Genomic DNA, 16,089 nt, shown 5'->3' with positions numbered 1-16,089 from the left:
GCATAAACTACAATAAAAGAACACACTTGAAAGTAAGACTTGGAGGAAATGCCCTGGCGTATCCACATTGTCACTGTGAACTGTGACATTGCTCTCTTGGCCTCTGGGGCCAGACAGGAGGGCTCTGAAGCCCAGCTGCATCCTGTGGAGCTGTGCATAAGCTTGAGGCAGCTGTCAACTGGGTCACATGAAGCTTGGTGAATGGAGTGAGAAGACAGTAGGAGGACATTATGACACTGCCCTCCCAATGGAGACATGGAAGTGTTGACAATCACAGTGGGAGAGTCTAAAGCCTGAAGTTTGCGAGCCAGCTAGGCAAAGTTTAACCTGTCAGCTCACTTCCTGCATATCCACCACAGGCCAAGGGCAGGCTCAGATGAAGCTCTGTTGCAGACAGGAGCTGTCCCTTGTGAGCTGCATCTCAGGGAATGCGGAAGACCATTCAGCCTCTTGTGATATGCGAGATCAGAGTAGTAAGAGACAGACAGAGGGGCCAGTTCTGTGTTTGTTTTTCTGGGCTACCATAACTACATCTTCCAGGCTAAGAATTTGCTCATGGAAGTCTGGTGTCTCACTTTTGTAAAGGCCAAGCTGTCTAAAGTCTCAATAACACAACTGGCTCCAGGCTTCTTCCTTAGTCACTGGGATTTACAGGCCGTCCTTACACCTTGTCTTCTAGATCCACACATGCTTTTCTGGCTTCATGTGTACAAGACATATTTCCTCATTCTCTTTCTCTCTCTCTCTCTCTCTCTCTCTCTCTCTCTCTCTCTCTCTCTCTCTCATTCTCTCTTCTCTCTCATCAATCTGTGTGTCTCTCTGCCTCTCTCTCCTATTTCTTCCTGTTTCCCACAATAGTCTTTACTAAGGAAGACACATTTCATACCAGTTTATGCAATGCTTCTCTCATAAACTCCAGTGTGATCTCAACTTGCTTTTCTCTAGAGAGCCCTAATTAGGAATAGAGTTGACATCCAACTCTGCTAGACCAGGACTTCAACACCTGAGAAGATGAAAATCATTCAACAACTCTTGTTAAGCCTCGGGTCCAAGGAGCATGTATGGAAGGAAAAGTTTCAGAGATCCGAGAAAATGCATGCCAGGCTGACCATGGGCTGGCTTCTTTGCAGGGACCATCAGCATGAGAAGAAAGGTAAAATGGGCTTTAATAAATCTGTATGGTTTAAGAATACTAAGTCTCTCCCCTTACTTTCCCCTTCCCTGCCCGTGTGTTCCTAATGGATGTTGTACCTAAATGTAGCAGTGTCACCCTTTCAAGAGCATGGAAGTTGTCACATGTGGCACCCAACAGAACTTGACTTTTGTCCCCTGATTGAAGCTCCTGACCAGTGATGATCTACAACATCTTTCCCCCATGATTGCTGCTTTGTTTTGGTGTGTGTGTGTGTGTGTGTGTGTGTGTGTGTGTGTGTGTGTGCATCTGTCTGTCTATCTTTGTCTCTGTTTCCTCCACCTGATACCTCTCCATAGCCCAGGATGACCTCTTAATTGCTCATTCCAAGTTTGACCCATCATGCTTTCTGTGAGCGTTTGCTTTTGATGTCTCAAGTTCCACCCGTGTGAAGCCAGACCTGTGAACAGAGGACCACATCACTAACAGTCTAATGGATAAAATAAGATTGTGAGGCTCTGAAGGAAGATTTTATCATAATTTATGTGATTTCTTTTTGTTTTTTTACTCCCCCACCCAAAGTGTACTACTCTGTGGATCTTCCCCAAGTCTATCAAGAAGAATCCAGTAGAGCCACAGAGATTGATCTAGGAACTCCCACACAATTCTAAGACCATGGCCAGGAGGGGCAAGACATCACTTGGCTTGGAAACATCCAATAATATGATGGTGTGGAGCTATGGGGAGTGTTACTAGATAAGGAGAAATCACCTGAAAAGCACACATATGTGTATACAAGGTGCTATTCAAAAATTATCCAGAGTTACTGTGGCAACCTACATTCAACTCAAAGAGATTGATTCTTCACCTCATAGATTCTGATCAGATCCCTTGAGTATAAAGAAAACTATATGGGAACTCACATGACAGTACAACTAGGTAGTCACAGCAAACAGGACATTCCGGAAGCATGGCCTGATCTTGCCAACAGTGGAGTGAGTGCATGTAGCTGATGAGGTCTGGCATGATCCTCAAATGTTTAAAATACCAAGATTGACATTAGATTTGAGTTTACTGAATAATCAATAATTTCTGAGATTTGGAACAAAATCAGAATCTAAAGACTCCAAAAATTATTTACCATGAAGCTCTGAATTCCAATGGAGAGATTAATGGTAGATAGTATGAGTTTAACCTGTGACCTAGAGGTATAAGGAAATGGTGTAATTTGGGGTGATTAGGTAAGTTAAAGAAGCAAGCAAAACAAACGAGGTTGTGTTATCTTTGAGCAGGTGTGCCCCTCAAACTTTTGGCAGGAGTTACCCTGGAATGATACATAGACACACACACACACATCCTACAAATAATTGTCTTGCTCTCTTGCCTGGGGCATACAGGCTTTATCCAAGATATAGAGTGTATACTCCAAGACTAAGTTAAGCCCAATTTCAATGAGAGAATTTAGAATTCCTCTTCCTTTCTTGAGAAAGCATTCTGTGCCTGACTAATGCTTGAAAAGACTTGAAAACAGTAACAACTGAATCCCACTTTTAAAGCAGCTTTTCAGAGATGTCTAGCGGCTCAATTTTGATTTTATGGACCTGCAGTTGCTCAGTTCTCATGATCACAGGATTGGACCCGGTCATTACTAGACATAACTGTGTAGGGACAGTAAGATCTTTGACAATTCTTCAAGATGAAAAATCTAAGAAATCATACAGGCAACAGCTTAATGCAAAGGCAGAAACTTGTGAGTGGATCAAGTCCACCCTCTAAGACTGAGCAGCGGTTCAGAGCCAAGGAGAAGCAGTGTATCTAAAGGAGCAGTGCTGGGTGCAGGACAGGTTACTAAAATGATGAAAGCTAAGGGCTGCAGGAAACATGCATCAGGAAGACTCTGAATGGTAGAAATAGTATGCTATAAATTTATTGGTGCACATTGAGAGGATGAACGTTTTCCAATGTTTATCTCCTTAGGAGTGAAAATATTTGAGCTGAGTAAATGCTGTAGCCCAGGTAGGAAAGGAAAGTGGGTTTCCATACAGACATTGGAATTCCCCTCATGCTGAACATGAACATGGGAGGGCTTCAGAGAAGTGTTCAGGCACAGTAAGAGCTGCTGGCCATCCAGGAGGAGTCTCAGAGTGTAAATTGGTGCTTGTCCTGAGGAATCTTCAAGAATATTAGCAGAGATCAGTGAAGAGAATTTCAAAGACTAGAAACAACATCCTGTACATGACTCATCTTAGCCTTGGAAGGCCCTGACCTACAAAGGCCCCAAAGAGGCATAGCTACATTCATCTTTAAAAGGGTATAGCAATTGGTGACTGACAGCCTTTCCACTATGTTTCCAAGGCCAGCCACAGGCTGTAGGACTGTGGTGCCAAATCTTCAGCAGAGAAGGCTGCTTAGGTTAATTATTGTGTTTGGTTTTTGGTTTGAGTTTTGTTTGCTTCACAGGTTGGTTTTGTTTGGTTTGGTTTGAAGTTTTGCTACTTATTCTTTATTAATTTTTGTTTTTGTAATAGATTTGCAATTCTGCTAAGGTCATACACACACTTCATATTATGACTGTATCCTTTCACCTCTTCAACTTTAAGAATCTTGTTTAGTTTGTGTGGTGTCACAAGTCTGCAATCCCAAAAACCATAGGGAGAGATAGATCACGGAAACTTTCAGGGTCCTCGGGATTCATAATTTGTTCCCTGCCAGCCAGAGCTACACATGTGGGTTGGACTCTCCATGTGGCTGGTGTGGCCACTGTGGACACTAATTTCCTGATGGAAAAAGTACTCATGCTGTATCCTTGTGGTCATTTTTTAGCTACTCCTGAAATATAGTTCTCCAGGGATGATCGCATAGAACACACTAATGAGAATCTCAACAGTATTTCTCTGATGATTCTCAGGAAATGGAAACATTCACCAATGGACATCTGCAAAATTCTGACTTCTCCATTTTTCATTTCTAATCCCTGGATCTTCCTCAGTTGTCATATTGTTCTTGCTAATTATACAAATACTGTACTTCATAGGTGTGAAACAGTGTACATTCTTGTCTTGTTCCTGATTGTAGTGGAACTGATTTGACCTTTTCACTCTTTAGCATGAAGGTAGCGGTGGGCGTGTTGTACCTTGCCGTTATTACGTTGAAATATATCCTCTATGGCTATAGCTTCTCCAGGACTTCTGTCATGAATGAATGTTGGATTTTGTTCCAGGTCATTTTTTTTGTACCTAAAAAGATGATGGTGTCTTTTGTGCCTTTAATCATTTTATGTATTTGTATTTAACATAAATTTATGTTAAATCAACCTTGTATGTCTGGATTTAAGCTTACCTGGTCAAAGATTATTTTTTATTGTGTTCTTGAATCTGTTCACAAGGATTTTATTGAGAATGTGTGTATAGGTGGAAGTTAGTCTGTGATACTCTCTCTTCCTCTCTTTCTGTCACTTGTCTGTAATTCTCTCTCTCTCTCTCTTTCTCTCCTCCTGTTTACCTCCTTCTCCCCCTGTCTACCTCTCTCTCCTTTTTTTCTCTGTCAATTGTAGGATAATACCAGATTCAACATAGAATTTTAATGTATTCAATCCTTTTGTCTGCTTTATGGAATAGTCCAAGAAACTTTAAATGCTCTTTAAATGTCCAATCCAATTGTAAAACGGAGTACGTGAGGTCCTATGATCTTTTAGGTGGGAGACTTTAAATACCTACCTCTATGTCATTGATTACTATGGCGCTGTTTGAATTATGCACCTTGAGCTGATTTAATATTGGTATGTTAAATACATCCGGTAAATCATGAATATCTTAAAAGAATATTCTAGTTTTGGGAATGTAAATATAAAAAGACTTGTGTTTTCTCCATGACTCCTTTCCTCTCCACGATTTTATTAATTCCACCCTTACTTTTACCTAACTTGGCCAGAGGTTATGACAATCTTGTTAATATTTTCCAAGAACCAACTCTTCATTTCATTCATTTGTCCTCATTTTATTGATTTCAGCCATGATGTGTTGGATATACATGTTATACCCCTTCCACAAGGCTTAAAGGCTGACCTAAAAGATGGGGCAAAGAGACTATAGGTGCCCAAATTGAGGGGGGATCAGAGGGAAAGAGTATCTTCTGGATATAAGGAGTGCTGCCCTCATGGCACATAGCATTTGTGGTTCCCTGCAGAGCTTCAAGTCAGTCAACAGTCAGGAGTGCAGTGAAAAGGCCTGAGAGCTCCTACTCCTAACTGACATACTATGGACAGTTAGTGTCTTCTGTTCGAGGGCAGAAAAATTTTTTGTAAGGGTTTATCATGGGGCTATTAAACAGTAATTTAATGTAGAAGATATAAAAACATAGGATTCAAAGAAATAGAGAATGATGTGGGTGGAATAAATGGGAGAATTATCATCAAAATACATTGGTGGAAATTCTCAATAAAACATCTAAAGTATATTCCTCAATATTATGGACATAGAGAATGTTTTATTAAATAGGGATATTTCATTAAGTTACTTTAATGAATTCAATTAATTACAACATGTCTGCCAATTCTGTGAGTTCAATGAGAGAGCATTATCTAATTCATCATTAATAATTTTTAAACGGCCATTTATGGAGATGGGAAATATTATTTCCATGTACACATTCAACATTGGGCTTATATAAAATATATTTGAAAATATAAACACTATATATAAGGGAAATGTAATTCAAACGGGCTACATATGTATATAATATTCACAATTGAAGAAACTCAAATGGCTTAGAAACTCATAATAAATATCTATCATCCTTGGACATTACAGAATTTCAAATCAAAATTATTCTGAGATATATTTTCATACCTTTCATAACAACTTAGTTTAATAACACATGACCGAACTCACATTTACTGGGTTATGGAGCAAGGGGAACATTGAGATTCTCCTGGTGGCAATGCAAACTTCTTTAGCAACTTTGGGAATCGGTGTGCTGTTTCTTCAGGAAGGCGGGAATGGGTGTACCTCAAGATACAACTCCAGGGCACATATCCTAATGCTGGTTCATCCTAGTACAGAGACCTTTGCTCCACCATGGTCAGTGAAGCTCTATTATAACATTCAGAATTTGGAAATATTCAAGTTGTCCCTTAACAGATGAATGCATAAAGAAAACGTGGTGCATTTACAGACTGGATTGCGGATTAATAACTACAAAAGGAAAAAGGGAAGCATGTAATTTTCAGGACAATGAATGGATCTTGTAAAAGTCATCCTGGATGAGGTGATCCAGATCAAAAAGGACAAATGAGATACATATTCACTTTAATCTGGATGTTAATTCTTGAATCTGTGAAACTGTATGATCAGTTTAGTGTAAGAGACTAGGGAAGTGGGCCAGACTGTCCTCATTTTGGGAAGTACAAGTTTACTTATGGATGGCTGAGGGACACTGTCAGGGACAGGAATGTTGAATGTGAAGGGACAGGGAAGAGGGCGAGAATGGAGGAAATAGGGAAAGGGACAGCTAAAATTGAGGCAAAATTGAGGTATTGATTGGAAGCCTAATGGAGTAGAAATTCAAATTATTTTTTCAAATTTTTATAAAAGTATCTAAACATTTATTATAGGTGCAAGAACAGAAGATAAAATATTGATTGGTTTCATCTATGTGAAATTTCAATAAAAAGTAAGTCACAAAAGTTATTGAGTTTAACTTTCAGTAAACCTATGTAACAGATAATAAATATCTGGTCCTTATGGAGACATATGTGACCCTCTTCTTGGTAATATAAATATATTGTATTATAAACATTATATATATACATATATATACACTTAAACACAGACATATGAATATAAAAAATAAATATATGTAAAAATCTATTTATTTGTTTACATTGCAAATGTCATCTCCCAAAGTGGTCTTTGTTCTTTGAATTCTCCAAATCATTCTGATCCTCTCTTTTTCTAAGAGGGGGCTCCCCCATCTACGCACCCACTTCCTCTTCAGCCCTCTAGCCCCCTCTTCTCTGGGATATCAAGTTTCCACAGGAACAATTGCCTCCCTTTCCGGAGATGCAGACGAGGCAGTTGTCTTCTCCGCATGCTCTGCTGTCTATGGAGCAGAAGCCATGGACTGGCCCATGTATACTCTTTAGTTGGTGATAAAGTTCCTGAGCCTCTGAAGGGTAAACACAATTGATACTGCTGTTCTTCATATTGGGTTCCGATCCCCTTCAGCCACTTCAGGCGCTCCCCTAATTCTTCTTTCGTGGTCATCAGGCCCAGTCAAATGGTTGGCTCTGAATGTCTGCATCTGTCTCAGTCAGGTGCTTGCAGAGCCCCTCTGAGGACAGCCATTTCAGGCTCTCATCTGCAAGCACATCTTGGCATCAGGAATGGTGCCAGGATTTGGAGTCTGGATGAAATGGTTATCATGGTGGGTGGTCTCTGGATGGCCTCTACTTCAGCCTCTACTCCTTTGTCTTTGCATTATTTCAGACATGGCAATTATAGTTTAAAATTTTTGAGATATTTGGGCGGCTCATCCCTCCAATGCAGGGCATCTCTAGCTGCACGAGGCATTTTCTTGTGTTTCTATCCCTGCTGCTGGGTATTTCAGCTAACATCATCCAGTAGGTTTGTGGGATCCTCTTGTATCCCTGGCATCTGGGACTTTCCAGGGGTTACCCAAGTTCCACACCCCCCACTGATGCTTATTGTTATTGATTCCCCTTTTCCTCTGGATTTCTCTCCTGTCTCTCCCCATGTTTGCTACACCCTTCGTTCATCCTTCTCTGCCTCTACCTAGTTCCTTCCACCCCTCTGCCTCCCCTGATTATTTTGTTCTGTATTCTAAGTGGGTTTCAAGCATCCACAATTTGGCCTTCTACACTGTTAACCCTCATGTGATCAATGATTTGTATAGTGAGTGATCTGTTCTTTGGGTCTAATATCCGCTTGTCACTAAGTACATCCCATGTTATGTCCTTTTCAATCTCTGTAAATTCACTGTTGTCCAGTTCCATCCCTTTGAGAACTCCCATGACTTCTCACTGTCCTCATTTCTAATACCTGAGTAGTATTCCCTTGTGTAAATATAGCACATTTCCGTATTCATTCTTCAGTTGAGGTCTATCACAGTTGTTTCCAGCATACAGCTAATGTAAGTAAGGCTGCTATGAACATATTCAAACACATGTCCTTGTCATATGTGGATCATGTTTGAGTATATGCGAAGAAGTGAGTGGAATAGCTGGGTCTTCAGGTAAAGCTATTTGCAATTTCTCTGATCCTCCACATTGATATCCAAAGTGGCTATACAGCTAGCAATCCCACCGAAATGGAGGAATATTCCTCTTCCTCTACACCCTAGCCCACTCTGCTACTGCCTAAGATTTTTATCTTAGCCATTCTGATTGGCGCAATGTAGAGTCTCAAGTTCGTTTTGATTTGCCTTTTCCTGATAATTAAGGATGTTGAACACTTCTTGATGTGTTTCTCCAGCATTGAGATACCTCAGGTAAGAATTCTTGGTTTAGCTCTCTACCCCAGTTTAAAAGTTGGGTTATTTGGTTGTCTGGGAGTGTAACTTTTAAGTCCTTTGTATATTTTGAGTTTTAGCACTCTCTCAGATGTAGGGTTGGTAAAACTCTTTTCCCGATCTGTAGGTTGTTGTTTTGTCCCATTGATAGTGTCCTTTGCCTTAATGAAAATTTTCAGTTTTATGAGATTTCATGTATCGATTGTTGATTTTAGAGCCTGACCCTTTGGTATTCTGTTCTGAATATTTTCTCCTGTGCAAATGTGTTCTAGGCAACTACCGACACTTTCCCTTCTACTAGTTTCTGCATATCCGGTTTTATGTGGATGTTCTTGAACCACTTGGACTTGAACTTCATAGAAAGAGATAGAACTGGATCAATTTGCACTTTGCTACATACAGACTGTCAGTTAGAGCAGCATCATTTCTTAAAATGCATTCCATTTTCCATTGAATCATTTTGGAATCTTTGTCAAAGTTCAAGTGATCATTGGTGTGTGGGTTTATTTAAGGGCCTTCAATACTCTTCCACTCATTTACCTGTCTATGTTACAAAATCCATGGAGTTTTTTTTTCTCTTTTTCTCTGTAGTACATCTTGAGGTCAGGAATGGTGATTCACTCAGAAGTTCTTATACTGTTGAGAATTGTTTTATCCATTCTTGTTTTTTCTGTGAACAATTGAGTTGCAATTTTGATGGAGATTTTTTAATCTGTAGTTTGCTTTTGTTGGATGACCTCTTTTGACTATGTTCCTTCTACTGATCCATGAACATGGGAAATCTTTCCATCTTCTGAGGTCTTCTTTGATTTCTTTTCTCAGAGACTTTGATTTCTGGTCCTACGGTTTTTTACTTGCTTGGTTTGAGTTATGCCAAGATATTTTATAATATTTGCAAGTAGTGTGAAGGATGTTGTTTCTTTAATGTCTTTCTCTGCCCATTTCCTTTGTGAAGGAAAGGCCACTGTTTGGTTTGAGTTAATTTTATGTATTGTCAACTTGATGAAGTTTTTTATCAAGCATAGGAGTACTCTAATAGGATATGGTGGCTGCTTATGTATATTATCATATCATCTGCAAAGAGTGAAAACTTAACTTCTTCCTGTCCGATTGTTATCCATTTGACCTCCTGTGGTTTTCTAATTGCTCTAACATGAAATTTCAATGTTCTGTCTTGTAAATAGGAAAACAGTGGAGATCGCCTTCTCATGTCCCCGAGGTTAGTGCGATTGCTGCAACTTTCTCTCCATTTAATTTGGTGTTTGCTGGTGGTTTGCTGTATTTTGCTTCTGTTATGTTTAGGTTTGTACCTTGCAACAGAATCATCTGAGACACCAGCAGAAGTGTTCTGTCTTGCCTATCTCAAAAAAGTGAAGATCAGTGAAGGCAAAGACTGGAGACCAAGGAAGCTTTTCAAATCTAGCTATGCAAGCATCCATCACTGTCCATGAGTCCTATTATACTTTCTCCAAACATAACATGTTTTCCCCAGAGGATGGCCTCATCAAAACATCACAGGATCCGTACTAAGCAAAACCCATGTGGCTCTGCACTACATGACATCCAGACAGAACTTCTTCAGGCTACTTTTAAGCAAAGCTGATGCAATTACCTTTTGAATGCAGAATCAGAGGGTGGTTAAAGTGAGTAATTTACTTAGAACAGATTTTCCCAAGGATTTAAAAGTTCTCCAGCCCTGTTTGATGTGACAGGAAGTGCTGACCTCCTGCCTTCTTTTCAGAAGTTTCTCATGACCCAACTCTTTCACTATGTACATGATGTCCTCCTATCTTTCATCCTGAACCATACTCTAAAGGGGCCTGGAAAAAAAACTTGTGCAAGAGGTACAGGCAATGTGCTACATAGTGTGAGCTGAGAAAGTCCAACTGTGTTGATAAGAGCATACCTATATTAGAAAACAATTTAGTGGACACATAGGTGCCCAGCAAACTAATCCTGACATCCTATAGATACCATACTAAAAGGAAGGTTTATCTGATCCCATGGGTTTGGGTATTGCATACTCTGGATACTAGAGCTTACAGATATAGGAAAACCTCTCTACACCAGCAGAAATGAGTGACTTTATCTCCTAATGAGGAATGATATGAACAAATGTGCTTAGGTCTTTCAACAGAGGTGAAGTTCCATATAGACCTAGAACTTCCAGATGCTTCTAAACTATTTGATCTGTTTGTTCATGAAAGTAAAGTTACTTCAAAGGGTGTTTAAACCAAACTCAGGGCCAGGGATTGGCCCTGGATTATACATATCCAAACTCCTGGAACCTATAACACCAAGCTGGCCCATGTGTCTCAGAGCTAAGGTGACTGCCACTATTAGTGAAAGAAGCAGATAAGTTGAGTCTGGTTTAGGATCTTAAACACACATCCCCCATAGAGTTGTGTCTTTCTTCATAGAGACAGGGGAGCTCTGGCTGTTTAATGCATGTGTGAAACGTAGCAGCTGCTTCTCCTGAACCGTCCTGGAGTCCAGTTTGAGAAACCCACTGACATCAATCTTGTTCCTGTCTGGCCTCCTTATGACTTCATCAATGATTGTATGCGATAACAACCATAGTCCCAGGCATCTTTCTATACCTAATGTGCATTCTCTCAACGGATCAAAAATTTGAGTCAACTTTTTTCTTAGATGGGAGCTTCATCATTAATGTAGAACCACATACATATGGGCTCCAGCAGTTATTATAAGTGAAATGATTTGTCCTCAAAACTTATATGCAGGTCTTGGTTCCCACAGAGAAGAACTTAATGACTCAGACTCAGATGGCCAGATTGTGAAAAGGAAAGTGTATCATCATAGACCAGGAAAATCCCTATGCATTTGTTACTGCATGTATGTATGCTATGATGTACAGGGAAAGAGGGATCCTCACTGAGTGTTCATACAGTAATTGGAGTGATTCCATCCTGGCAAACGAACTGCATATCTTAAAGCTCCTGGACAAAAAGTAGCAAACACAGGTAAGAGTAGAAGGGAGGAAATAATCAAACGCAATGCTGAATTCATTGGAATAGAAACACAAAGAAAGATACAAAGAGTCAACAAAACCAAGAACTGGTGCTTTGAAGAACTCAATAAGATAGAGAAACCTTTAGACTAACAAACTAAAAGGCACAGCGATTGTATCCAAACAAAATCAGCAAGGGGAAGGGTAAAAAACAACAGAAAATGAGGAATGTCAAAAAAAATCATGTCTCAATAGAAAAGCTTATACTCAACAGTACTGGGAAATCTGGAAAAAATGAAATCACAGACAGACACCATGTATAAAGTTAAATCAATTCACGAAGTCTCTAATGCGAAAGGAGAGTGTACAAAACATTTTGGAAGCTTTAAAGACAGATACTTGGATCCCGTCCCAGGACTGACGTGTCCAAATATTTTCATCCATAAGATCATGACAGAAATTTTACTACAAAATGCAAAACCTGTGTAACCACTCACTGTAGTGACGTGCAATCGCTGTGTAATGTGCCTTTCCAATGAATGAACCCTGCAGCATCAGGCTGGCCCACTTGTCTAAGAGCTGTGGTTGCTACCCCTATTAGAGAAGTTAACTCTGTGTCAGAAGCTGAAACTCATATAACACCATGCAGTTGAGGCTCTCCTCAAAGGAACAAAAGAAACAAATTTTATTGCATGTTGGATACTGTAGCTGGTTCTACTCCTGAACCATCCTGGAGTATGGAGTGAAAACCCACGGCTATCGATGCTGCTACGCTCTAACGTGGTGTTGACCCAAACATGCTCATCAATGATTGTATGATGAAAGCAACATGGTTTAAATAATCTGTCTAGACTTATTGGACACCCTACATCCTAAGAAAGGTTCGGATGCAATGCTCTACATGGATGGTAATGACCTAACTAAACATGGAACCAGGTACAAATGGGCTCTGGTGGGTTACTGCAAATGAAATGATATGGGCCCAAGACTTAGAGCCAGAATACATGGTGAAAATGCATACCTGTCATCGCATGTGAGCAAAGTCACTATCCTTTGGTCACTGCCCATGCACATGGTGTGATCTAAAGGGAAAGAGTTGTCCTCACAGCTTCCAGAAGGACGCTAAAATAAAAGAGAACTCTTAGCTTTCCTGGTGAATATTTGTATTCCTCCAGCATTTCTTTGTTTTCAGGGTTTAGCATAACAAATTTATGTCTGCATAGAGGCCAGAGGTTAGCATGGCCCTGACTTGTCTGCCCCAAACTGGCCCAAAGAACAGTGGGATGTACTGACATTCTGCTGACATCCTGTGACCCACTGCTGCAGACTCCATGGTGTAACCGTGGGAAAGCTGAGAATGTACAAAGGACACATGGAGAGCTTGAGCCCAAAGGTTGGTGGTGGACACCACAGGAAGGATTGGTGTGCCCGAAAATAATGGCAGGGCTCTGATAACAAACCTTAACCAGGCTTCCTGTCTGGGGTCCACAATACTTAAATATGTTGTAAGTAGACTTGATAAGCTGGCCCTGTATATGTAAGCAATGTGTCAGGTTTGGAGTAATGTAAATCTTAAACAGTGATAATTCGTTCAGAAGTGGGCAGATATGCGAGGCCTAGGCTGCAGACAAGACTGGGAAACTGTCTTCACTGATATCTGCCAGATATTGGAGCTTAAAAACACATGATTGTTTTTAATGAAGCCTTTTCTGGGTGGGAAGATGTTTTCTTCACCAGACTGAAAATGCTCAAAAAACAGCTACAATTTCCTCCAGGTACTGTTCCAAGCATTTTTACCATTCCCTCAAGATTCTCTCAGATAGTAGCTGAACATTCATACTCAAAACTGGATAATTGAAGGTAATGGTAAATGTATGCATGGCAAATTAATTGTGCTTGCAGATTCAGAGTTTTGGTCCCGTGAAAATAAAGAAAACGATGTTACAGTCTACAATACAAAACTCTCATGAGTGTCCAAGAAAGCGTACATAGGCCTCCTACTTGCCCTCTGTCTATTGTACCACATACATGGCTGTATTCATCCATATAATTTTAGGTTTGACGTACCTCCTTCATTGTTTCTCAGCCTCACAGGTAAGCAGTTGGCCAAAATCAATAACGAATTCTTTTTCATTATCCAGGCCCTCTACTTCTCCATAAGGGCTATTCATTGAACTATCCCAGAGATCCACTGGACTTCCCTAACATCCCTCCAGTTGCCATTTTGAGCCTTGTCATTGTGTTACTACCTGCTCAATTATCCTAAGGTAATGAAATCAATTTGGAAAGGATTTACAGGCTTCTCCCACTTGTACACCTGTGTGGTTAGGCAGCATTTTACCATGGCTTCTGCAGACTCTTGTCAAGAAGGCAGAATCCCCAGATGACAGCGTCTAAGGGACTCCCTCGGGCACTTAAGAACACATGACAGTCGAGGTTTCACTAGATCTGAAGCTTCCCCCCCCCCTCTATCCCTGTTAGTCTTAGCTACATTATGACTAGAAGTTCATGGTCCAACCCCAAACTCACTCAGGCCTGGACCTGGGAATTCAGGAAGGAAGATAATGGAGAAGTCATAGTTGATGAGACCACAGAGCAGCAAACGACAGTCCCTGTTGAACTTTGCTCACTGATATCTACTTTAATTTTCTGGTTGTTTGAGAGATTGTAAGGATGTGGGACTTTATCTTTTTTTTCCTTAGGGTAAGAAAAGTTTATTAAGATAAAAAAGACAAATGAAACAGGGAACAACATATAGAACAGAAAGAAACATGGTACCTGTTGGGTGTGGCTGCCCATTTATAATGTCAGCACTTGGCCTGAGTGAGTCCAGGCAGCCTTGCTTGACTCCATAGCGAATTCCAGCCCAGCATTTGCTAAAATCTAAAACCCAAGCCAATTAAACAAAAGCCACAGCTACAAACAAAATGACAACTGGTTTTCCCATCCCAGTGCACGCAGCTCGGCCTCCAGCGAGGCCCTGGCCTGGCACAGCACCATCGAGGAGTGGCTGTCAGAAGCCAGCAGGTTGCCCACGTCGAACTCCAGTTCTAGCTCTTTGTGCACCATGATGAGCTACAGCTTCCCTGCTTCCACCTGCTCTTCCTTGGCCAGCAGCTCCTCTGCATACAGCTCCCCCATGGCTCTCACTTGGGTCTCCGTTCCCTCATTTTTGGGGACTTTAACTTTTAAGAATGGACAGAAAGTTTACAATTTGATGTTTGCCTTATACCTGAGCACCTATGTTGCCAGGACAAGGGAGTTTTCTTTGCACACAATGGGATTGCAAGACAGAGATTTCAGGAAAAGACATGGGTGAATATATTGAAACCATGCCCCCTCGCAAGGAATACTCCATGAAACATTATCCTCCAACTTGCATATTTTAAAGGGAGTAGGAAAAAATATTGGCCTCCAGGAAAGAGTAAAAACTGTGGGAATTGGACTATATGGCACATGCATGGACCTTGGGTTTATACATTTCAGGGAGAAGAATCTCCCTCATCCAAGGTCTTTAGATCTTTGGGTGTTAACAAAGATGTTCTATCCATATCAAGGCCTTAACCAACTCTCCCTCTCCTCAGAACTGAGTGGTAATGGAGCAGTGAGAACTCTGAAGCTCTGGAAGGAGAGTGTGCGAATGGGTGTTCCCTGACTCAAAAGTGAGTCTCTGGAAAAGGCACTGCAGACACTGGTCAGTCAGGGTAGAGGGAGTTAGCAAGGAAGCTACGGCATTTCCCAGTGACATCACCGGTAGGGTCTTCCCTGGAAATTCTCTTGTATCCAGGAGAACCCTAGAATCTTCTGTGATGTCACCAGTGTTGTGGCGACACCAACTGCCTGAGCGATTTCCCTTCAGTTTCTAATGGGTTCCCGAGGAGGCATGTTCTCCAGGATCCTCAGTCTCTTTCGGAGGGATGATCGTATACATGCAGAGACCAGACCAAGGCAGAGGGAGGCCAGCCTTCTATCACGTTGGAGAACAAGACGAATGGAAAGGTCCTGGAGGAGGACAAGTGAGTACTGGGCAGGGCAAGGGGAGCTTCCTGGAGGAGGTTGGCTTGAGCTGGTCCTTCCAGGACTAGGACGTATGATTTGGAGCCTCAGTCTTCCTAAATGGTTGACCCAGACTCAACAATTTCTGATCATTAGTTTGACAGAGAACCAAGAATTGATATATGTCAAGGGGCTTTCTTTGGACCTCTTTAATGTCATGGGGAGTGTCAAAGAATACCAGGATAAGTCTCTGTAAGAATAACAAAGTGTCTCTCTCAGGATAGGCTGTTGAAGCACTTCATTCTCAGCAGTGTCCTGTAGATTACGTGGGTAATTGACGCCAAGAGGGATACTCTCCTGGTCATATATCAGGGTCTCAGTTACTTTGAACTCACATGATAAGGGATTCACGATGTTAAGCAGTTTGAACTCAAGGACTTACCTGCCTCACATCAGACATTAG

At 41.1% G+C, this 16,089-nt stretch overlaps 1 protein-coding gene across 3 annotated transcripts in view; it reads left to right on the top strand.

The window, feature by feature from the left end:
• Positions 1-16,089, top strand: part of Dlg5l7 (discs large MAGUK scaffold protein 5 like 7) — a 44,542-nt gene that overhangs the window by 21,660 nt on the left and 6,793 nt on the right. Inside the window, exons 4-8 of one of the 3 annotated variants that reach the window (XM_087551482.1) lie at positions 6,744-6,802; positions 9,844-9,878; positions 13,772-13,897; positions 15,215-15,324; positions 15,418-15,646. In XM_087551482.1, coding sequence (XP_087407608.1) covers positions 15,496-15,646 — 151 coding nt within the window. In that variant the 5' untranslated portion in view covers positions 6,744-6,802; positions 9,844-9,878; positions 13,772-13,897; positions 15,215-15,324; positions 15,418-15,495. Of the gene's footprint in view, positions 1-6,743; positions 6,803-9,843; positions 9,879-13,771; positions 13,898-14,582; positions 15,647-16,089 lie in introns of those variants that run through there. The other 2 variants (XM_087551485.1, XM_087551483.1) reach the window with 2 other exon arrangements.

Source organism: Rattus norvegicus, chromosome 5 (genome assembly GCF_021556685.1).
Source record: "Rattus norvegicus strain SHRSP/BbbUtx chromosome 5, alternate assembly SHRSP_T2T, whole genome shotgun sequence".
Taxonomy (NCBI): Eukaryota; Metazoa; Chordata; class Mammalia; order Rodentia; family Muridae; genus Rattus; species Rattus norvegicus.
Note: the sequence above shows the minus strand (reverse complement) of the source record. Positions and strands in the feature narration are given on the sequence as shown.